Source organism: Monodelphis domestica, chromosome 2, assembly GCF_027887165.1.
Source record: "Monodelphis domestica isolate mMonDom1 chromosome 2, mMonDom1.pri, whole genome shotgun sequence".
Taxonomy (NCBI): Eukaryota; Metazoa; Chordata; class Mammalia; order Didelphimorphia; family Didelphidae; genus Monodelphis; species Monodelphis domestica.
The window spans coordinates 109,679,173-109,704,234 of record NC_077228.1 but is presented as its reverse complement, the minus strand read 5'-3'; the positions used below and the strand labels follow the sequence as shown (position 1 = coordinate 109,704,234).

The window sequence follows — 25,062 nt, the reverse complement described above, 5'->3', positions numbered from 1 at the left end:
GTAATAATCTGGGGGGATTAAGGTGGGATATATGTGTGTTAACCCTATAAGACTTTGCTCTAATATTATTTCTCCTGTATTGGGGAGGGAACAGTAATCATAACAATTCCATTAGAGAGAGAAGTCACACAGAGGGGGGGGAGGTTCTGTGGGTGCCTTATTCCTTTCGCTTTGCAACTCTGGAACTCATGTGTGACCATGTCAGACAGTGTGGGCTTGATGGCTTCCCACATAGAGTGGTTTTAGTTGACTTACTTTTTGTCACAACTGTTGGGAAGCAGGATTCAAATTAAATTCTCTGACTCCAGTTCATCAAGTTGTGTTTTATAAGGCGGACAGAATACTGAACATAGAGGTAGGAAGGTCTGAATTCAAATCTAGCATCAGACATTTATTATCTGTGAGACCTCGGAGAAGTCACTTCACCTCTGCCTCAGTTTCTTCATCTGTAAAATGGGGATAATAATAGCAGGTTTGCTGTGGAGATAAAATGAAGATATTATTTGTAAAGCCTTCGAAAACCTTAAAGTACTCTATACTGTTAGCTGTTATTATTATTATCATTAGGGGAGAAAAAATCTAAACTCGGTATTGATTTCTACATTTTTTTTTTGTGTGTGTGTGTATAACAATGTTTGAAGAGACCTTTATGCTTTTACAAGTAAAAGGAAACTTAGAGAAGATCTAGCCTACCTCCCTCATTTTATACATTAAGAACCTTCTGTTCAGAAGGGGTTCTTAGAGGTACTTACCTGAGGGGCTGGGGTGAGTGCTTTGGTTTAGCTTCTTGTTCTGCTACTTGGAGGGCCACAATTCTGCTCCACTACCAGGGGAGGTCAGTGGAAAGCATTGGGGAGTTGGCCAAATTAACTGGCCCTTAAGAAGTCATGCTGTTTACCTTCTGGCAGTGCCATATACAGATGCTGTGGCATTAATTATAAAGAAACTCAGTTCTTTGACTCTCTGTAAAACAGCTGTTCCAGGTCAGAAACAGGTTTTGTTCTTCCCCTCCCACTGTTAGCCTGAAGATTTTAAACTGTGTGCTCCAAGTATGTGTGTTTTTTTTTAAATGAATAGGAAGAGTCCTTTATTTAATTCAGTCAGCCCTTTGATCTATAGTGGACCAGGAAGGGTCTTTCATATTTGAAATTTTTAGTTATCTTATGAAGTCATTCAAGCCCATAATGGAAAGCTCCTTCTCTGCCAAATCTTCGACCATAGAAGCTATCTGGGAACAATTTCATTTCCATGTCTCTGCCTGATCTTTTATTTTTTTTTCATTTGAATTAATTTATTTAGTCAATTTAGAACATTATTCCTTGGTTACAATAATCACATTATTTCCCTCCCTCCCCTCCACCCACTCTTCCCATAATCAACGTGCAATTCCACTGGGTATTACATGTGTCCTTGATCAGAACCTATTTCCATGTTGTTGTTTACACTAGGATATTCATTTAGAGTCTACATCCCCAACCACATCCCTTCGACCCATGTATTCAAGCAGTTGTTTTTCTTCTGTGTTTCTATTCCCACTGTGTTTCCTCTGGATATGGATAGTGGTTTTCCTCATGGGTTCCTCGAAGTTGTTCAGGGTCATTGCATTGCCACTAATGGAGAAGTCCATTACATTTGATTGTACCTCAGTGCATCAGTCTCTGTGTACAATGTTCTCTTGGTTCTGCTCCTCTCACTCTGCATCACTTCCTGGAGGTTGTTCCAGTTCCCATGGAATTCCTTCATTTTATTTTTCCTTTGAGCACAATAGTATTCCATCACCAACATATACCACAATTTGTTCAGCCATTCCCCAATTGAAGGGCATCCCCTCATTTTCCAATTTTTTGCCACCACAAAGAGTGCAGCTATGAATATTCTTGTACAAGTCTTTTTCCTAAAAGCTTTTAAAAAGGCCAAAAGTCAGAAGGGAGAAGCAAAGGAATTGAATGTCTGGAGAAAACAACCAGGAAAGTTAGCTTTGTTCCTACTGAGATGCTCTCTAAACTCACTAAATTAAGAAATGATACAGAGGGGGCAGCTGGTTAGCTCAGTGGATTGAGAGCCAGGCCTAGAGATGGGAGGTCCTGGGTTCAAATGTGGCCTCAGACAGTTCCCAGCTGTGTGACCCTGGACAAGTCACTTAACCCCCATTGCCTAGCCCTTACCACTCTTCTGCCTTAGAACCAATGCACAGTACCGATTCCAAGATGGAAGGTAAGGGTTTTTTAATAAGAATAATAAAAAAGAAATGATACAGATACAAATGAAAGTTTTCTTCTTAGTGGTCTCAGGTTTGATTCTTTAGTGCGTTTGTTCTATGTTGGTGAATATTTTAATATCTGGGTTGGGTGGTAGTTTAGGTCAGATGAATAAAATGGGTGTGTCAGCTGTGGTTTTGGCAGATGGGCTGTGTTTTTCTGCCTTCCTCATAAACCAGACAGCCTCAGAGAATTTTAGGCCTCTCCTTGCTGATCATAGCATTTAGCCTAGTTTTAGTTGGTGTTGATTTCTAATTGCTCAGTTTAAGCCTATGCTCTTCAGTGCTGGGACATAGAATCTTGGGTTGAAAGGGACCCTGTAGGTCATCTGGTTTCTCATTAGAAGTTTGTTAGGGGGTTAAGAGTAAAGGAGCCCAGGTAGAGGCTCCAGACATTAGAGGAGGCCTGACAAGGAAAGAAAGACAGGTTAGGTATTCACCTAGGGGAGTGCTGAAAGCCTCAAAGGCTCCTTGATATCTCAGACTAAGGCTTTTGTTGCATTTAAAATTCTGCAAAACAATTAAGGGAGTCATCATTTTCCACACTTATTCATCTTCCATTTTGAAATGAAAGATGTGTTTAGGGAGACTGCCTCTTTTAGTTTGCTGCCTATTTGGCTGCTTTAAAGTGTATGTTGCTGTGTATAAGACTCTATTACCAGTCATGAGCAGGTTCTGACCCAAGGAGTTCCCTTCTCCATGTGCAAAGTGAATATGAGAATAAGGGAGTCTATGTCCTTTGCCCTCCACTTCTGAGGGAGACACCATGTTTTGTGATAGTGTTTTGCTCACCTTGCCCTAAAGAGGTACCAGTCAATGCTTCCAGAAAACTTGCCTTTCCACAGGAATAGTGAGCATGCCTGATTTTCTTATTTAAGCTACTCTTCTGTGGCATTTCTACTATTGCTAATGAAACTCTTCTCAGGTTGATGTTTATGCAAATGAAGGGAAGGGGCTTGAAGGACTGTGGGGAGGCTTCCCCTGCCAAAGGTGAGAGCAGATTTCTTGAAGGCATAGCTCTGCTTTTGTGTTCCTCATGTTGGTGCAGAATTCTGTGAGGGAGGAGGAGGTGTGGGGACCAGCCAGAAGTATTTCATAGCCAGACTGGTTCATTTGGAAGTGTGACACCTTACATGAGCCAGACTTCCTCCAGCTACACTGTGCAAAGTGAACAGCTTGGTATTGGTCCAATGGCACAGCATAGGCCTGATACTCCCAGATGGCGCTCCCTGTGAGTGAGCACTCACCCCCGGATCCTAGTTTGGACGACTGCATTTGGAATGGAGGTCTATCTCTAGAACTGCACTTTTTGTGTATTTAAAGGCAAGAAAGTTTGTGTTTGTCTGCCCATGGCCCTTGCTCCAGACCAACCTGACTTGTTAGGCAAGGTGAGGACCTGACCCAGAGTGAAAGGTAGGCTACCAGTGCTGGCTTTCACAAAGCTGCCCTAGCTTGCCTTGGTGCTTTAGGAAGGTGCTTTTCCTCTGTCTTGGGGGTATTTGAATCTATTTGGGAAACAAAACAACCATCCTGAGGAACTGTGATCATTTAGAGAGAGAAGAGTAACAGAGGAAAGTTTTCCCTTTGTTTTAAGAGACTGGAGAGAAAATTCCTGTCTTCTAGATTTGGTTGGACTTATCTTAGCAGGCCACTGCCTTCTTGTCTTCATTGAATGTTTTACCAGTTTGGGATTGAAGGAAGCTGGTACTGATATTTAATTGGTCTCTTTTTGATTGTAGAAGGGGCTAACAGCTGTGTTGCCATCATTGCATGTCAAGAAGAGAACTGGGAAAGCCTCCAAAGCTTATTAGTATATGTTCAGAATATTTTACTAGAATTTATCCTCATTTAAATGCAATAGGATTGTATGCATGTACATTTATGTATATGATTTGCCCTATAAATGGTGACAACAGCATAAACCTAGAAAAAATTCATTAAGGATGTGTGTGTGCTTCATATGTATATACATTGGATTTTCCCATTGGTTAGGTAGATGATTTCCCCATTGCTGGATTTGAATTTTCCTTGGAAGTTTACATGCTCTAGCCAGCTTTGCCTTGAGAAGCCAAGTTCTATTGACTATATGCTTATTTATGAGTTAATTTTTTGTGGCAGACGTCCTTGACTGGCCATTTATAAAGTAAGAGAGAGATAGGTGGATTAGCTAACTATAACTTAACCTTGGATAGAAATCACCGATTGTGATCAGGGATATTTGAACACTATTTTAATAGGTCAGGCTATGTTCCTGCCAGTTTTAAAAACTGATAAAGTCCCAGAGGTTTCTCATTTTAAACCCTGGTATCCTAAAAGAGTCTCTGTCTCTTTCTCCCTGTTCTTTCCCTGTTGACTTCTAGGCCACCTGAGCTGCATTTCCTTCCCACCCCATGAAGAAGAGTATCTCCAGTTGATTGTGAATTGCTTTCCTTGTATCTTCATCCTGGGCCAGGACTGTAATGCAAAGTGCCAGCTACTGAACATGCTGTTGGGGGAGCAGATACTACCTACCACCAAACGGGGCAGTGAGGACAGCTGTAAGCGACGGCGCCTCCACTTCACTAATGGGAAGCAAACTCAGGTCAGCCTGGCATTGCCCGGCCAGTATGAACTAGTGCACACTCTGGCCTCTCACCAGGGCAAGTGGGAAACCATTCCTGAGGAGGACCTGGAGGTCCATGAGGACAGTGAGGACCCTGCCCACATCTTGGCAGAACTGGAGGTGACAATGCACCATGTTTTACTACAGGTATAAAATATACATTTTCACCTACATATACACATAGACACATCTACACATCTACTTTTTTTCTTTAACATCTTAAATTTATTTTGTTTTTATATCAATGTCATTTCCAAATATATCCCTCCCCCTTCTCCTATCCAGCAAAATATTCCTTGTAACAAAAGTTGCAAGAAAGAATAAAAAGCACTTGAGCAAATGTAATCAACACATCAGTGAAGTCTGATAGCATCCTGTACTTGCTTTTAGTAAACTGGAAGATAACACTTTTTATTTAATGCTAAAATATACAGTGAGTTTTCAGAGACAACTTGAAGTTGAGGGAAATGTGACCTAGTGAACAGAGAAGAGTTAAATGATTATGGGACCTGGCTTCCACTTCTGACCTTAGCACTGCTGCTATACTGGAAGACCCTATGCAAGCTGCCTAACCCTTCCCTATCTACATTCCTGTCTCTTTGAAATGAAGAGAATGATGTCAACCTCTTTTCTAGAAACTGTGGCAGAATGATTATGATCAGGTTTAGTGTTCGATTTATCTTTTGCTACCCCTCTTGAAAGAGCCAGAAGAGAGAAGAGAGGTAATTAGAACAAGAGCTTAAGGTTGGTTGGAAGCAGAAGTTAGCGAGTTTTTCCTTGGAAAAAGCCATCAGTTACTCATCAATTACATAAGTTTGACATAATCTTTTTCCTTAGAAGGTACTTAGATCTGAACATAGACTTATATAATTAGGAGATAAGGGTGGGGCTAGCTTGATAGAAGAGGCCTAGTAATTCAACTAAATTCAGCAAATCATTTCTGAAGTGCCATTTATGAAGTGTTAGATGTGAAGCAAAATGAAAACTGACACAAGGAGCATGTAGTCAGATACTTTCACAAGGAATATACAGTGTGGAATATGATGGGGCAAGGAAGTGAGTCCTCAAGGCATATTTGAGGAGGGAGGGGACACTATAGCAGAAGCCATAGAGATTTCGTGCAACTGAATGCCTGAAGAATTGCCAGTGCTCTCTTTATTTCTCCTTCAAGGCCAACTTGCTTCTGAAGGGGACACAGATGTCCATTGGCTGTTGCTTATTCTCCATGAGTTGCTATGCCCATTTGGATAGTATGTACTTATCCTTTGTATATTTTCAGATCAATATAACAGATAAGGGACTGACTGTGATGGATACCAAAGAACAGATTTTTTCCCATATAACTCGAGGTTCTGTTTTTCCTTTCCCTCCAGGCTTAGTCCAGTCACCAGACTTGTTTCTGTGCCTCGTTACTGTTGCTTCATGTGGTTTGTCAGATTTTCTTCCATCAAAGAGTATTTATTTTCTCTTCCACTCCATTAAAAGAAAAAATAAAATGTTGTAATAAAGATGCATAGTTTTTGAGAGTCAAGCCCTCGGTTTCCCAAAGTTGGGGGTCCTTCTGACTTGGCGGAGCAGTCAGGTGAATAATGAAGAATGGAACACAGCTTTCTATTCAACCCACAGCACAGATTTCACAGGATAAACTGTTTCCCTTTTAGCTGAGGCTTGGATTTATTTTATACTCTCATGATCACACATCTACTTGGCACACAATTTCATTCTCAACATACATGTTTCCATAGAACCTAACAATAGACGTGAAACTTAAGGAGATAGTCAACAAAACATTGTTGCTAAGTGCAGGGTCAGAGGGTAGAATTAACATGTCACAGATTTGCCAGAAGTTTTTATGCCTAGAAAAGAGGGTCCTATCTAAGTGGGTATATAAGAATCCTTAGGTTTAATTTTGTAAGTGGGATCTCCTGGTAATATTCTGGGGGGACAGAGTGGGATATCTGTATTAACCCTGAAAGAATGTTGCTCTCATCTATTTTTCCTGGGGATAAGTAAGAATAATAATCATAGAAATTCTAATAATAAGGGGATGTTAATAAGGAAAGTCACTTAGGGGGGTTTCAGTGGGTGTTTCCATCCTTCCTGGGGCCTGCTTTGCAGTCCCCGGTTTCCACATGTGACCGTGTCAAACAGTGTGGTCTTTGATGGCTCCCGACACATAGTCAAGCAAAACTCATTTCTAAATCATCCATGTCCAGAAATATATGTCTCAACAGGATCTCTACCTCTCAGGAAGTGGGGTTGAATAGTTCGTTATCAGGCCTCTGGAACTATGGTTGGCCATTGATCAGAATTCTTAAATCATTCAAAGTTGTTTAGCTTTACGTTGTTGTTATCATAAATTGTTTTCCTGGTTCTGCCCAGTTCACTGTCAGTTTATACAAGTTTTTCCAGTTTTCTCTGAACCTATTTCTTATGACATTATGTTCATGCCCCATAACAATAATAACAATAGTAATAATAATAACAATAGCTAGCATTTGTATAGTTCTTTAAACTCTACATAGCACTTTGCATTTGATCCTCACAACATCTCTGTGAGTTCTGTTATCTTTTTTAACAGATGAGGAAACTGAGGCTGAGAGAGTGATTTGCCCAGGGTCAGTAAATGTCTGAGGGAAGATATGAATTCAGATCTTCCAGACTTCAAGTCCAGGGTTCTATTCACTATAGCATCTAGTCGCTGTTTTCCAATTGATGGACACCTCGTGAAACTTTTTTCACCAAGTGCTCCCTTGGACCCTGCTTTGTTTTGAGAAATTGTGAAAGACACTGAAACTGGATTCCCTTATTTGTTGTTCAGTTGGCTGAATTGGGCTATCTAAATACCTCAAATATGCATGCATCTTCATCCTATTCCCCAATGAAAGATGGCTTCTAAATCTTCTACCCAATGTTCAGGCACCAGTCTTAATTAGACTTATCCCTGAGATTCAGCCCTCTGCTTGGGGCAATTAACACCCCTCTTGCACATTTCTCATGGCAGTGACAGAGAGCTATTTGTTTGACTCTAGTTATATTTAGGACAAGTTGGCTCCAAACAGCCCCTCCAGTTGATTGGAAAGGGTGGCAAATCAAGGAAACATTTGACTAAAGGAAGCCAATATTGAATAAAGGGAAATGGGATGTTCATTTTGAACTGTCAGATTATCAAAGCAGACTTCCCTCCACCCTCATCCTCTCATACAATGCTCATTCTTCTGAAGCCTCACTTTAATGTCTTCATGGATTCTCAGTAATTGGTTTATTCTAGACTAATTCACATGGCTAATTTCAACAGTTTACTTGTAGCTATCTAATGATTTTGAGTATTTTACTATGTTTGTTGACAGTTACTAAGTTTATGATAAAATTTTAAAAATAGTTATAGCTAAATTTATTTCAGCATATTTACTGAGTGCCCACTACTTGCGTGACACTTTAGTAGACAGCTGGAAATGTGATTCTAACATAAACTTGCTATAGTTACTTTATGGAATCTTTAACACATAGAAGAATAACCAAATAAGCATACAAAAGAAGGAGTAATGTGTTATTAAAGAAACTCCGAACTTAGAAATGAAAGTGCCCCAAATAGCTCTAAAATATAGTTGCAAAACAATTATTGATTTATCTTGGTAGAAAGTTTCTTCACTTCCCAACACTAATGAAATCACAGGCCTGGACCAAAAGAAAACCTATCAAAGAATCAACAAACAACTAACACAAAAAAAATGCAGTTAAACTGTGTTTTGTTTTAAACCTATCTACAGTTTAACTGTGCTACTTAGCTGCTCTGTTAACTGGGAATTCCTTTTTTTTTAATTCAAAGATATTTTATTTCTCCAATTACATGTAATAATAATTGTCAACATATGTTTTCCAAAATTATAAGATCCAAACTGTCTGCCTCTTTCCTTTTCCTTACCCCACTTTGAGATGATAAGGAATTTGATCTGGGCCATATCATGCAAAACACTTCCATATTGGCTATTGTTGTAAGAGCACACTCATACCAAACTCAAACCCCAAAATAAAACCATAAATGCACTGATGTGAAAGATAGTATTCTTTGATCTGCATCTATCCAACTTAACAGTCTTTCTCTGGAGGTGGATACCATTCCTCATCATACATCTTTCAGAACTGTCAACTGAGAATTCTTTTTTTAATTAAATTAAATTTTATTTTATTTAGTCAATTTAGAACATTATTCTTTGGTTACAAGAATCATATTATATCCCTCCCTCCCTTACCCCCCCCCTTGCCCATGTGCAATTTCACTGTGTCCTTGATCAGAACCTATTTCCATGTTGTTGATGTTTGCAGTAGGATGTTCATTTAGAGTCTATATCCCCAATCATATCCCCCTTGGCCCATGTAGTCAAGCAGTTGTTTTTTTTCTGTGTTTCTACTCCCACAGTTTTTCCTCTGAATGTGGATAGTGTTCTTTCTCATAGATCCCTCCAAGTTGTTAAGGATCATTGCATTGCCACTAATGGAGAAATCCATTACATTCAATTGTGCCACAGTGTATTAGTCTCTGTGTACAATGTTTTCCTGGTTCTGCTCCTTTCACTCTGCATCAGTTCCTGGAGGTCATTCCAGTATACATGGAATTCTTCCAGTTTATTATTCCTTTGAGCACAATAGTATTCCATCACCAACATATACCACAATTTGTTCATCCATTCCCCAATTGAAGGGCATCCTCTCATTTTCCAATTTTTTGCCACCACAAAGAGCACAGCTATGAATATTCCTGTACAAGTCTTTTCCCTTATTATCTCTTTGGGGTACAAACCTAGCAGTGCTATGACTGGGTCAAAGGGCAGACAGTCTTTTAGCACCCTTTGGGCATAGTTCCAAATTGCCCTCTAGAATAGTTGGATCAATTCACAACTCCACCAACAATGCATTAATGTCCCGACTTTGTCACATCCCCTCCAGCATTCATTACTTTCCTTTGCTGTCATGTTAGCCAATCTGCTAGGTGTGAGGTGATACCTCGGAGTTGTTTTGATTTGCATCTCTCTAATTATAAGAGATTTAGAACACTTTTTCATGTGCTTATTAATAGTTTTGATTTCTTTAACTGAAAATTGCCTATTCATGTCCCTTTCCCATTTATCAATTGGAGAATGGCTTGCTTTTTTGTACAACTGATTTAGCTCTTTATAAATTTGAGTAATTAGATCTTTGTCAGTTTTTTGTTATGAAGATTGTTTCCCAATTTGTTACTTCCCTTCTAATTTTGGTTGCATTGGTTTTGTTTGTACAAAACCTTTTTAATTTGATGTAATCAAAATTATTTTTTTACATTTTGTGGTTTTTTCTAACTTGCTTGGTTTAAAAATCTTTCCTTTCCCAAAGATCTGACATGTATACTATTCTGTGTTCACCTAATTTACTTTTAGTTTCCTTCTTTATGTTCAAGTCATTCACCCATTCTGAGTTTATTTTGGTGTAGGGTATGAGATGTTGACCCAAACTTAATCTCTCCCATACTGTCTTCCAATTTTCCCAGCAGTTTTTATCAAATAGTGGATTTTGGTCCCCAAAGCTGGGATCTTTGGGTTTATCATAGACTGTCTTGCTGAGGACATTTATCCCAAGTCTATTCTACTGACCCTCCTTTCTGTCTCTTAGCCAGTACCATATTGTTTTGATGACCACTGCTTTATAGTATAGTTTGAAACCTGGTACTGCAAGGCCACCTTCCTTCACATTTTTTTTTCATGATTTCCCTGGATATCCTTGATCTTTTGTTCTTCCAAATGAACTTTGTTATGTTTTTTTTTTCTAATTCAGTAAAAAAGTTTTTGGTAGTTCGATGGGTTTGGTACTAAATAAGTAAATAAGTTTGGGTAGGATGATCATTTTTATTATGTTAGCTTGTCCTACCCATGAGCAGTTAATGTTTTTCCAATTGTTTAGATCTAGTTTTAATTGTGTGGAAAGTGTTTTGTAGTTGTGTTCATATAGTTCCTGTGTTTGTCTCGGCAGATAGATAACTGGGAATAACGGAAAGTTCAACACCAGAATGATGTTGCTAAGCCAAGAGAATCTGAAACCTTGGCTAGCCTTTGTTACCAATTGAATTAGATAATACTGCAGCTGGTCAGCACTTTGGACTAGTTTCTGTCATGTTCACCAATTATATCCTTTACTAAGGCACTTCTCACTGGTATCACTATTTGCTAGCTGCTACATCTTGCCCCTTTTCTCATCCTTTCTCCTTATTTAGAGAATGAGACCATTTTTTCTTGGTCTCTATTTCCTGAATACTTCTTTTTCTCCACTCATAGTATGACTTAAAGTTAGAACTGCTTGAGTTTGAGTCTGGACTCTGCCATGTACTATTGGCACAACCTTGAGCAATCTACTTAAATTCTATCTGCCTTTGTTTCCTTATCTGTAAAATGAAGGTAATGATCTGCACTGCTACTTCACAGGGCTATAACTGTGAAGCACCATAGAAATGTGCTATGGTGTTGGCATTATCATTATGATAGTGTAAAAGAAGAATTATCATTATGAGAGTGTAAAAGAAGAATATATTTGCTTGTCTGACTTAGATTGCTTTTTAGGCTGTTGGGATTCTTATGATCATTTCAGGAATAGGCTATTTTGATGCTACTGCATTAACTGAGACTTTTCTTTTTCTTCTCTTGCTGTTAATCCGAGTGCTTCCTGGCTCCTTGGGACAAAAGCATTTGTCACCTTGTCAGACCACCATTGACTTGGCTATGAGCTTAATGTGCAAGGTGGAACATATGAGGCCATTTAAAGCTAGACTAATATTCCAAAACAGAACTATTAGAAAGATCCCCACTTAGTAAATTAATTTAAATTTCTGTTCATATTTATACTTTTATCTTTAATTAAATGATTGTTTGAAATAAAATTTTCTCTCTTCACTAATATCTTTTAATGAAATTATAATTTTGTATTTCCCAGAAGTCTTTTCACACACTAATGTCAGTCAGTGGGTTACAAGATCTTACTTAAATGAACATTTGTTATACTTTGTGCAAGAGTTATAAACACATTGTCATTGTATTTTTTCCCCTCTTAGGAAATTAGCCTCTCTGTTAGTCTTATTTTGGAGCTCTAAGGCCACTGCCAACAAAATAAATCCAGGAGGGTTATATTGTAATCTTTAGTTAAAGATTTAACTTCACTGAATAGATGGCAGAGTTAGACTTAGGAATGAGGAAGGCTATAGTGTAAAGGCATACTCTATGAAAAGAGCTGGCATATGGAAGAAGAACTTACTCTTCTTGGCCTTCATAGTGCAGAATAGGAACATGGGGTGAAAATTACAAGGAAATAAGTTTAAGCTCATTGTAAGGAATCATTTCCTACAATGTTATTCCAAAATGAAATAGTGAGTACCCAATCACATATATTCAGGCATAGACTAAACTATCACTCTCTAAGGATGTTATGAGAGATTCCTCTTCTTTTTAAACTCTTACTTCCATCTTAGAATCAATACTAAGTATTGGTTCCAAGGCAAAAGAGCAGTTAGGGTTAGGCAATGGGAGTTAGGTGACTTGCCCAGGGTCATACAGCTAGAAAGTGTCTGAGATCAGATTTGAACTTAGGATCTCCCATCTCTATGCCTGACTCTCAGTCTACTGAACCACTTAGCTGCCCCCAAAATGGATTATTCTTTAATTGATTTCAGACTAGGTAACTGCTAGGAACCTCTGTAGCTTGGAAAGTATGGGATTCCAGACACTACCTCAGGGCAAAAAACTTATTTTGCTGGAGGAATAGGGGTAAGAGGAGGGTATAGAGTTAAGATAAGAAGGAAAGAAAAAAAGACCAAGGAAGAAATTTATGTAGGTGAGAGGAGAAAATAAAAATATTCTAAAAATAAGTTTTATTTAAAGAAGTATTGACGATCAAGCAAGAGGTAAGGGGAAAAACTAGAGCTGTATTGAAAAGGGATAGGGAAGTTCTAGTATAGGCTAAATTATTGGTTCTTAGAAAGTGGGCACCTATCTTCTCTGTTTTTGTATTTCTTTCCTTTCTTCTCTTCTTCCCTTAACATTCTACAGCAATATTATATAGCATAGTGTGGTTTTCTTAGTCAAAGTTCTCTGATTAAATTGAGGGTCTCTAGGTTTGAGAGAGGAGTAGTTTTTTGGTTTCATTACAATATTGTATCTGTCTTCTAAAAGCTATTTTTGGCTAAATGTTAGGTTAACAGAATACCATGTGAAGGAAGTAATGAGTTTTCCTAATATGCAAAATCAGAGATTGAATTTTTTAGTCTTCAATGTTATGGATTGTTATGTTATATCATCTTATATTATTTATAATATGTTATATATTATATCATCTTAATGTTATATATATAATATATATATATAATATAAAATGTTATATCATCTTAAAAGATAATATAAAGAGATTTGAAACCATTCCAAAACCTTTTTGTGTATCTTGCCTCCCCTTGCTGCCTCTCATCTCTGTTATTACAATTCTTTTTCTCTCTTAATCCTAGATTCACACCATTCTATTCCACATCAACTTTCTCTTCATTTTTACCTTGGGGCTAGAACAACTGAATAGCAGTCAGTGGCCAGAGTCTTGGTTTACAGTTTTGTGTACTTTTCGTCTACAGAAGTGGGGCTTTTATGTGTTAAAGGTGTTGCTTTTTCTTTGACTTTCTTTTCTAATTTGCTGACCTTGAAAGCTTGCTCACTCTCTCTCTCTCTCTCTCTCTCTCTCTCTCTCTCTCTCTCTCTCTCTCTCTCTCTCTCTCTCTCCCCACTATCTATATATATACACTATAATATCCACTCTCTCTATATATATATCTGCCTGTTTATCTTTCTATCTAAAATCTTCTTTTTACAGATAAGGAAATAGAGGCAGATAGAATTTAAGTGACTTGTCCAAATTATACAGCCAGTAAATGGTGGAGCCAAATACAACTTTTACACAGACTGCCTTTAAAGATGCCATAAGAAGTAGTTTCCCCCAGTATTTCTCATCCATTCCCATGTCCAGCAACCCACATTCTCTGGAATATTCCTTTTTTTTCAAACTTGAATCTTATTTACAGTTTTAAATTTCTTTTCTTATAATAATGAATGAATGAACAAAGCATTTATTAAGCTCAACATATCAGGGAAAAGTCCCAGCTGAAAGGCAGATAGAGAGGTTCCTGGTCCTTAGGATGCAGCTGCAGAACAGCTGATAATACTGTGGAGATAGAGAATAGTGACCATAATAACAATAGGTAACATTTCCATGGGCTTTAAAGTTTGCAAAGTGCTTTACAAACTATATGAGCTCATTTGCTCTTCACAATAATCCCCACTTTACAAATGAGGAACCTTAGCCTCCCAGAGCTTAAGGAACTTGCTTCAGGGTTACCCAGCTAGGAAGCATCTGAGGCAGGATTCCAACTCAGGTCTTCCTGCCTCTAAGATTAGCACCCAGTCTAGTCTGCTCTGCTGCTTAGCCCTTCATATTCCCTGAACTTTATAACTCATAAAAGGTCTTTTAGCAGTGGTGGGAAATGGAGAAATGACATTAATATTATGAGTGTTTGGTACTTTTTAAGCAGCCAGCATAAAAAATAATATATAACTTCTTGCCTTCAAAAAATGCTTATTAACTCAGCTGTTAATTAATGATAGAGCAGAATAAAAAGTTCTTTCAAATACCTGATATTTGTGAGGCACATCCAGTACTTTTGCATTTGGGTGTTACAAGTGTACATGTGCTTATATTATGATGATCTCTCTTGCTTTTTGTAAAATACCAAGTACTTGGGTGGAAATTCTGGCTTCTTTTCCAAGCCTTACTTCTGTCCCTCTTTCTGGGTTACTCTATTGACTTTTTCCATCACAAAGAGAGAAACTGGTTACTAGGTATTTGTTGGCTGTTGTAGTAACAGCTTCTGGTTATCTTACATAGATCTTGGTATCCTCTGGAGCATATTAGGCAAAGGAAGCCCCCTATTGGGAGTTTTCTATAGTAATCCTCTTGGGGTATTTGGATTAGGAAATGTAAAAAAAAATTAAAAAAGCAAGATATGCACACAATAGCCATTTTTTCTTGTTATTAAAAATGTCCAATTTCACATTTCCTTTTTCTTCCCCCTTATTCAGCAAAATTCAAAATTCACAAAAGGTGAATTTTGATGTTTGCTGAATGGCACTTAGCTCATTTCAGCATTCTCTCAATCCTGCCAGCAAAATTAATAATTTCAGGGCAATTTCAATAACCTGGGAATTCTATGGCATTAAGAGGGTGAGTCTTAAGAACAGTCGTTTCAGAAATTTGTAATAACTGTTAAGCTTACGATATTCTGAAGATCCCTTTTCCCCGACAGGGCTAAGAGTAAAATCTTTTACTTAGTCTTGTTGGGTTTCACTTTTTTGGGTGAGGTGCAAATAGCAATTTTAGATAAAGAGGGATCTTCTGAATTGATGGTGTATGAGTCAGGATCTTCTGAATTGGTGGTGTATGACTCAATCTACATAATTCTGCTCGGAAAGTGGTTAAGATTAATTGTGAAGGAAGGCTTTAAGGCATTTCTTTCTCATCTGGGCCATCACACAGTCGTGTACCTCTCTGGCTCACTTCAGTCTATATTGATTATTATTTTTCACTCTCTGTCTCCTGGAGACAGCTCTGGCTTCCCCTTTTGTTTACGGCCATTGGCATGAATCATTCCATCATGGAGAATATTTCAGAATCACATATGCCATTCCAATCTAATTTGTACTTGCCAAATCTATGCCAGTAGCAAAACTTGGTTTTTGGCATCCATGATGGTCAGAATAGACTAACTTCAATAAGTTAGTTAAAGGACTAGGAAGGGGAGAAGGGAATTGAATGGCACAACTATTTCCTATACCTTTTGTTATGTGCAGGATGTGTTTTGGAAGGTCTCTCAACCTGTACCAATGCATTAGCCTGGGAGTTTCCTGGGGTACTTTTTGAAATTCTCTTGAGCCCATTTTGTGATGAGCTTGCACACATGTGGGCATTCAATTAATTTGCTTTGAAAAACCTTTATTTGGAAAATAAATTTTCTGATTCTGATTTATATACACATGGTCTATTTATATCTCAAGGGAAGTCTGTAGAAATATAGAAATGTTGCTTTTTCCTTTTTAATTTAGAATTTTTATTTTAAAAAAGTCATTTCTTCTCTTTCCCTCCACCTTTACCCTGGAAAATTATCTAATTTTAGAGTTTCTTCCAAGGGCATTCATGTATTTACTTCTTCTTAATGTCACTTGAATTTCTTTTACTGAAGAGAATTAGGTGATATGATATATGTATGGCTCAAGATGTTGAAAATGGTTTGCACTACACAGAAGGGGGGGGGTGCCAAACTACTTTTCTAACCAGAATAGTTGTAGTTTACTTTATAGTGCAGATAGGCTAGCCAGGCTCATCTTGGCATGACAGCCTTGGGTGAAGAGTAGGTGGATTTGTACAGTTTGGCCTTAGATTACAAACACTGAGATAGCTAGAGCACATTTCAGCTTAATGGAACTTGGTCAAGATGGCCAACTGAATTAAAACTATGCCACTAACTTGAGAACTGAAATAAATTTACTTTGAGCCTTTTTGGGGTGACCAGAAGACGAAGGCCTTTGGGGCTTGTGTAGGACAAGAAAGATCATAAAAACTCCAAAGTATCTGCTAGATAGAAAGATGAATTAGTGAAAGGAATAGTCTGGCAATTCTCTGTCTTTATCAATCTAGAAAAGAAGCAGAATCTTAGGAATAGAAGGTCGTATAGAGGGTTGGGGCACATAGGGTTGTGTATTCTAAAAGCTCCTATCAAAAATATTTATTGCCAAAGTAAAGTAAAGAAGAGACACAGTATTCATCTGAAAGAGAGGGAATGTTGTTTGCATTTGGAAATCTACTTTTATTTTAAATCTGGATATCTGAAACTTCTAGAGGTGAAGCTTTGAACAGATTCTGTTCAGTTTAGACACTGTAAAATTTATGTTTGCAAACTGTTAGAAAATTTATGAGTATATACATCACATGTAACTGTGCATATAAAGTAACCTCCCGAGTTAATGCTACAGAGCTGGAACCTGCCCTGGCAAGGACACTGGAAAAGAGTCTCGGGGCCTTTAGCCACTGATGAAATAGACAGGAACATCTGTGATTTCAGGTGCTTTGAGATGCTAGCAAGAGGAATAGAATCTGGATCTATCCAAGATAGTCCTTGAAACTTGTAGAAGGTTCATTCATCTTTCTGCTGAACATCTCATCTCAGAGTCAAAATAAGGAGTTTGGGTTGAAGCAACTGAAGTTTGAAGTTAACCTATAAACTTCTATGAGAAGCCAGTCTTACATTCATAATGAATGCTGTGAGCAGTCTACTATTCTATCAATATTTCTACCAGCTTAATTTATTCCTCATTCTATCCCTTACACAGTCCTTCTTCCTTATTTGACTGCCAAGGGCATAGTGATAGCTTCTAAGCAGGAAGGAAAAGTAGAAATTAAATGCTCTTTTAGCCTAAAATGGTCAGTGGGGCCTCCTCCCCTTCATCCTAGCTTTTTTGGTTGGGGTTTACACTCTTTTTGTATGAATGAATAGTTATCTAAAGTGGCTTCTAAAAACTGTTCTTACCAGGAAAAAGAAGTAGAAAATTTGAAAGAGCACACATTCAGGGCAGCTAGATTCTGGCAATAGTTAGGAAAAGGAGTGGTGTTGATGTAGTCTCCTTCCACTTTCCAGGAAGTGGACATTGTGGTTGTGCCGTGCCGTGGGTTCCAGCCCCTAGTGGATTCTCTAGGTGAGTTAGTGAATGGTGTCCTGCCTGTGGTGATCTTTGCGATCAACAATGATGAACTCTCAGAGGTAGATGAGGAAGAACTGAGAAATATCCGGGAACGGCTTTCTCTGCCTATATTCTTTTTCAAAGTACCGAAGTTGGGCTCCAAGCTGATTTCCCCCCACCCTTCCTCCAAGAAAAGAATGGAAACTGCAAGATCATCACTTCACCGACAGCTAGTTGATCTAAATTACCTGAGTGACTGTCACTATAACTGTGGGACCTCTGGCCTGGATGCCAAAGCTCAGAGCATGTTGGTGGAACAGAGCGATAAGCTGAGACAATTGCACACATTCACTCAACAGGTGCTACAGATGCACCTTGTAGATGCAGCCACAATTCTCAACCTGGTGCACTGCCGGTGCCTGGATATCTTTATCAACCAGGCCTTTGACATGCAGCGGGACCTACAGATCACTCCAAAGCGGCTTGAGTACACTCGAAAGAAAGAAAATGAGCTGTATGAGTCACTGATGAACATTGCCAACCGCAAGCAGGAAGAGATGAAGGATATGATCGTAGAGACTCTCAACATCATGAAGGAAGAACTTCTGGATGATGCTGCCAACATGGAGTTCAAAGGTAGGTTTCTGCGTGATTGTCAGGGAGCTCTGTAGGAGGCTGGGCAGACTGGATCTTCTGACTCTTTTTTTGGATTTATAGAAACTGAGCATATAAATTTGTAGAGCCAGAAGGGATCCCTAAGTCAACTTTTCCTTTCCTTCCCTCCCAGGGATCCTGCATTCAATAATCTAGTGAGGGGGAGCAGCTAGGTGGCTCAGTGGATTGAGAGCCAGGCCTAAAGATGGGAAGTCCTAGGTTCAAATTTGGCCTCAGACACTTCCTAGCTGTGTGACCCTGGGCAAGTTACTTAACCCCCATTTCCTAGCCTTTACTGCTCTTCTGTCTGCTTTAGAACCAATACATAGATTCTAAGATGAAAGGTAAAGGCTGAAAAAAAGATCTAGCCAGATGAAAATGTCTACTTCCTAAAAGATGTCTCCAGAAAGTTCTATAACTCTTTGTAGTGACATTTGTCTGAATATTAGGAAATTCTTTTTCCAGCCTTAATTTGCAGTATGTCTGTTTTTTTCTTTCTCATATTTAATCAGACCTGAGTGGAAATGGAGAATAGCTGTTCACTACTCTCCTTATAATAATCCTTCATATGTTTGAAGGTTGTTATGAATTCATTGCTCAACCTTCTTTAGTATATTCAGGCTTATTTTTTTCTGTCTTTTAACTTTTAGCTTCATGCCTCACCAAGGTCTCTCTAAGTCTCATCTCAAGAGAGTATCCCAGATCAGCATTTCAAACTTTCTTTTCCACTCTTTTTGACTATTAATCAAATTGGATGAAAACTGTAAATCGCCAGAGTTATTAAATTGGTTAGTTATGTTGGCTATTGGTTTACTACTCATGGTATGCTAGATTTTAGCCCATAAATAACACAGGCTCTTTTTAACCCTAGTCAAAAGGGAATGACACAAAATTCTACTTCTTGATGTCATTTTTCAAAACCTCTTACCTTTCATCTTAGAATTGTATTCTAAGTATTCATTTTAGAATTGTATTCTAAGTATTGGTTCTAAGGCAGAATAGCAGTAAGGGCTAGACAGTAGGAATTAAGTGACTTTCCCAGGGTCACACAGCTAGGAAATGTCTGAGAGCAGAAACTAGGAACTCTTGTCTCCAGGACTGGCTTTATCTACTGAGTCACCTAGCTGCCCCTATAATTTTAATAATTTTAATGAATTCAGTTCTTCAGATTAAATTCCTATATTGGCCAGTTGGAATCTTTTTATTATAAAATAAGATATTTATAAAGTGTTTTGTAAACCTTACAACACTGTATAGGTGTTATTCTTTTTATTTATTATTATTCTGTGACCACTGACTATACCTTTAACTCTAGCTAGGTGTCTTACCAACATTATTAATAATAAATGTATCTTGATTGAGAAGGGAATTTGTCAAGGGGAGTGTGTATAGTTTATTATAGCCTTTCACCAATATAAGGGAAATTGCTGAATATATAACACTTCTCAGTAATGGGCCAATGACAATATATTGCCCCCTTTTCTTACCAAGAGTCTATCTCTTTCATGCCCTGTACAGAAAGAGTAGTGAGAATAGGACCCAATAGGAGGGTGTGTGTTGTCTCCAATTTCATGGCCTTTAGTTATATAATTACTAATCTTCATGCATCATGCCTGGATCTACCACCCTTGTGTCCATAGCCACTGTCAGTATAAATTTTTTGGAACTTTTGTCATAGGTGACCCTTCCATTCAGTATGCCCCCCCCCTCCCATCTGCTGACTAGCTCCCATCCCTATCTCCCATAGATGTCATCATCCCTGAGAATGGGGAGCCAGTGGGCACCAGAGAGATCAAGTGTTGCATCCGTCAGATCCAGGAACTCATCATCTCCCAACTTAACCAGGCTGTGGCCAATAAGCTGATCAGCTCAGTGGACTATCTTCGTGAGAGTTTTGTGGGAACCCTGGAACGGTGTCTGCAGAGTCTGGAAAAGTCCCAAGATGTTTCAGTCCACATCACTAGTAACTATCTCAAACAGGTACCTAAAAGAATGATAAAAAAAAAGGAAATGTTGGTGACAGATGAAACATCATTCACACATAACTTCCCAAAAGAAGCCCTCTTTCTACCAAATTCATTTCCTCAAAATGACTAACAAATCTCACTTGAATGTCATCCCCCCCACAGCCCCCTAATCTGTCTGCCACCCCAAGAGATGTATTTACAAGCATTAAAATGGCAGAAAAGTAGAATGGGGAAGAGAAAAGAATCTTTGGCACCTTCAGACCTTCCTAGTAGATAATGAGTTCCTGAACACTTAAGCATTGACCTTGCTCTTATCAAGTTGGTGTAAAGGACAAACTTGAGGACCCTAAGGCTAGGGCATGCTCTTGAAGCCAATATCTTTATTTCCTTTTCTGAAACAGACACTTGATTCAGGGCACAGTGACTTGGCAGTCTGTGGTTTGTTGTTGTTGTTGTTGTTGTTGTTGTTATTGTTTTTTTTTCCAGATTTTAAATGCTGCCTATCATGTTGAAGTTACATTTCACTCAGGCTCAACAGTAACCAGGATGCTGTGGGAGCAGATCAAACAGGTATGGGTGCCTGACTGGCCAGAGAATCATAAATTTAGAGTTTGAAGGGAGCTTACAGGCCATATAGGCCAAAACCACTCACTTAACAGGTAAAGAAACTGAAGGTCAGAGAGAAATAATTTGCCCAAATTCACAGATAGTAGTTAGCAGAGCTAGGATTCAAACTAGGATTGTTTTATCCAGATCTAACTTCTTGGTGTGTAGTTGTCTTCAGTTGTGTCTGACTCTTCATGATTCCATTTGGGGTTTTCTTTTTCTTAAACCTCTACCTTCTCTGTCTTGGAATTAATACTAAATATTAATTCTAAGACAGGATAGTTGTAAGGGCTAGGCAATTGGGGTTAAGGGACTTGCCTAGGGTCACCCAGCAAGTAAGTGTCTGAGGTTCAGGTTTTCCTTACTTTAGGCCTGGCTCTCTATCCACTATACCACCTGGCTGCTCTCCACTAAAATTTTTATTCACTAGAGAACTCAAATGAGTCTCCATTAGCTTAGATCTGCAGGATTTTTTTCTGATAAGGGCAACCAAAGACATCTGCTTTTCCTCCACTAGCTCTCCTTTTCCCATAATTAAGTATTTTTCTTGCTGGGGTCCTGTTCTGTCACTTGAGACAGTGGGTGTGTTTCTATAGAACTTAGGTTGGCTGTTCGTCTTTGAACTCCAGAGAGATGCTTCATTGGGCCACACCTCATACTTGATGGTTTTGAATGGATTTTTTTTCTGGGATTTGTGAGTGTGGTGGTTGGATTCTGTGTTCTTCTAAGTCTCCTCTGTGTTGGCATCCCTAGTTTTAAGCCTAACTATTATGTATTCTAAAAGAGAAGAGCCCCAAATTTCATATGATTCAATTATTTTTGGCCTGACTGATCCAGAATATCATCTGTAGACACTGAATCTTTCTGTAATCTCTGCTCATTTTCTGTTATTGAGCTCACTGCTCCTTTCTTGACAGATTATCCAGAGAATCACATGGGTAAGTCCACCTGCTGTTACTCCAGAATGGAAGAGGAAAGTGGCCCAGGATGCCATTGAGAGTCTCAGTGCCTCCAAGCTGGCCAAGAGCATTTGCAGCCAGTTCCGGACCCGGCTTAATAGTTCTCATGAGGCATTTGCAGCTTCCCTGCGACAGGTGGGCTTCTGGATGAGGTGATGTGGTTATTTCAGAGAGGGGGATGATTCTATTTGTCCATTTGAATTGACTTGACTTTGTTCTACTCGGAGATTTGTTGATCTTATTTTTAGACCCCCACTCTCTTAGTGACGACTCTAAGACAGAAGAGCAAGGTCTAGGCAAATGGGGTAGAGTGATTTGCTCATGGTCACATAGCTAGGAAGTGTCTTGAGGCCAGATTTGAACCCAGGTCCTCCTGATTCCAGGCCTAGTACTCTATCCACTGAGCCACTTAACTGCCTCATCTCTGTTTATTTTAAATATATATAATCCTTCTTTTGGTGCCATTTATAAAATATTGGTCTTTCTTCCTGATAACTTTCCTGGCCCTTTAATAGAACCCTTCCTTGTAATAAAACACAATTAAACAAAACAGGTCAACTGAACGGTTATTTACGAAAGCCTATGCCTCATTCTGTATGTGTTATCTGCCATCTCTTAGCCAAGAGGCAAGAAGTATGCTTCGATCCTTTGAAGTCATGCTTGGGAACTTTATTTTTCACTTGTGTATTTGTTAAACCCAATTCATGGATAGGGGCAAGCCCAAATGATTTTCCCTATTTCACAGAATGAGCAACAGAAAAGTCAAGATGGGAGAAAGGACCATATCCAAGTCCCAGAGCATTCTAGGTGCTGTGTCATAGAAGGATCATAGATTTTGAGCTAGAAAGGACTTAGAGATGATTTAGTCCAATCCCTTTGTTTTGAAGATTGTGGAAGGAAGGAAGGAAAAAAGGAAGAAGAAAGAAAGAAATGAAGAAAAGAAACATTTATTAAATGCCTCCTAAGTGTCAGGCATTGTGCTAAGTGCTTTACAAATATTATCTCATTTGATCCTCACACAACCATCTTGGGAGGTAGGTGTTATTATTATCTCCATTTTATGGATGCGGAAACTGAGACAAACAGAAGTGAAGTGCTTTGCCCAGGGTCACACTGTTAGTAAATATCCGAGATCAAAATGAATTCAAGGCTTCCTGACCCCAGGTCCAGTACTCTATCCACTGTATCACACTGTATCCCAGCTGCCTCAAACACTAGAGAGAGGTGGTGATAGGATGGTAGGTTTAGAAATAGAGGAGGTCTTGGATGACATCTAGACTAAACACCCTTATTTTTACATGAGAAGAAATACTTATAAAAAAGGGAAATACTTATAGAAAGGTCATACAGGTAGCAAGGTCAAGATTTGAAAGAGGTTTCTCAGGCACTCAATCTAACATAGGAGTCAGGTTTACCAGCTCATCCACAGCCTTGTAGCATCTGCATCTGCTTATTCTTTTGGGGCTGGGGGTGTGTGTGGTTATGGTTAGACTCTAGGCAAGTAGGTCATGGTCATATCTCTCCTGTTTATTCTCTCTAGCTGGAAGCTGGGCATTCAGGCCGTCTGGAGAAAACTGAAGACCTCTGGCTAAAGGTTCGGAAAGATCATGCCCCACGCCTGGCCCGCCTTTCCCTGGAGAGCCGCTCCCTGCAGGATGTCTTGGTGCACCGTGAGTCTCATTTTTTCTGAGCAGGATAGAGGAAGGGGCTGGATACCAGCTAATTCTGCCCTAACCTTGATGAAAATACCCATCCTGATGATTGCTAGGAATTCTTTTCCATCCTTGTGAATCAGTGTAAACCATTAATCTATTTTTAAACTACTGAAGTTCCTTATTTGGATCTGCCATTCATTCAATCCAGATAACACCAACATGTATGAATTAAACCAAATAAATCACTTCCAAAGGTTTTGTGATGACCACTAGTTATGATTCTCTTAAAATTGTTGTTCTCTGTTAAGTAGACACCCAGAGAGAGCTCATTGAGCCCTAGCCATCCTTTATCTCTGTGCCTTGTAGGTAAACCTAAACTGGGTCAGGAGCTGGGCCGGGGACAGTATGGTGTGGTGTACCTGTGTGACAATTGGGGAGGCCATTTCCCCTGTGCCCTGAAGTCAGTTGTTCCTCCAGATGAGAAGCACTGGAATGATTTGGCATTGGAGTTTCACTATATGAGGTGGGTCATGGTTCCATCTATTTGGGCAAGAAGGCGTAGAAGCAACCAGCGGTCTGCTGGTCTCCATTTCTAAATGCTGGGTTGTTATAGACCAGGGCTTGAAACTGGACTCCCTCCAAGGCCAAGGCTTCCTTGGTAGCCTAAATCCCTTCCTGTTCCAATTTCCTTTCCCTGTCTTTCTGTGTTACTTTCCTTGTTGGTCATGGAGGCTCAGCTACTTTAAGGTTCCTGGCCTGGGAAGTGAGTCAGATTTCTGTCCTCTGAACTAATCTAGAGGGCCTTTCTTCCCTGAATCCTGGCATGCCTTATAGGAATGGGGCATGTGGTTTGCAGCCCAGACCCCTCTCCCTCCTACCAGGTCTTTGCCCAAGCATGAGCGTCTGGTGGATCTTCATGGTTCCGTCATCGACTACAACTACGGCGGTGGCTCCAGTATTGCGGTGCTGCTCATCATGGAGCGGCTACACCGGGACCTTTACACAGGGCTGAAGGTGAGGGCAGGGAGATAACCTAGGCCAGACTGCCTACTAAATTCCTAGCTCTCCTTCTTACTCTCTTCCTTTTCCTGCTCAGAGCTTCCAGGTTTTTACAAAATGCTAAATTAGTTTCCTTGATTCCCTCATTGCTTGATGCCAAGAGACCTTCTTCAACATTTTACTCTCTGAGATGGTTTCTTGCTTTAGAATATATTTATTATATCTAGAGTATAATCATCTAGATGGTTTCCTTTTCATGATCATAGTGAAGTCCAGGCTCCTTACTGTAATCAACATGCAGACTTCTCATAACTCCTGCTTTCTACTCAGTAAGTTTCTTAGTGGGTAGGTGAGGTGCTCTTTGTTCAGCCAAAAACATTTATTGAGCACCTGCTACATAATAAAGTACTTTTCTATGCTTTCATCCACATAACTTTCCTGAATGTGCTTTCTCAAAGGATACAATTCAATTCCTACTCACCATGGCCAGTGACCTATTCTTGAAACTGTTGACCAGCCCTGTGTTTCTGAACCTCTTTCTTTACCTTGGCTACCTCATCTCTCTTTAGACTACTCTT

At 39.2% G+C, this 25,062-nt stretch overlaps 1 protein-coding gene across 3 annotated transcripts in view; it reads left to right on the top strand.

The window, feature by feature from the left end:
* The window catches only part of DSTYK (dual serine/threonine and tyrosine protein kinase), a 65,766-nt gene that overhangs the window by 27,496 nt on the left and 13,208 nt on the right, over window positions 1-25,062 (top strand). For 2 of the 3 annotated variants that reach the window (XM_056815793.1, XM_056815795.1), the window contains exons 2-9: window positions 4,618-5,006; window positions 17,602-18,280; window positions 20,046-20,278; window positions 20,752-20,835; window positions 21,789-21,965; window positions 23,371-23,500; window positions 23,852-24,008; window positions 24,367-24,499. In XM_056815793.1, the coding sequence (XP_056671771.1) occupies window positions 4,618-5,006; window positions 17,602-18,280; window positions 20,046-20,278; window positions 20,752-20,835; window positions 21,789-21,965; window positions 23,371-23,500; window positions 23,852-24,008; window positions 24,367-24,499 (1,982 nt within the window). Of the gene's footprint in view, window positions 1-185; window positions 2,215-4,617; window positions 5,007-17,601; window positions 18,281-20,045; window positions 20,279-20,751; window positions 20,836-21,788; window positions 21,966-23,370; window positions 23,501-23,851; window positions 24,009-24,366; window positions 24,500-25,062 lie in introns of those variants that run through there. The other variant, XM_056815794.1, reaches the window with a different exon arrangement.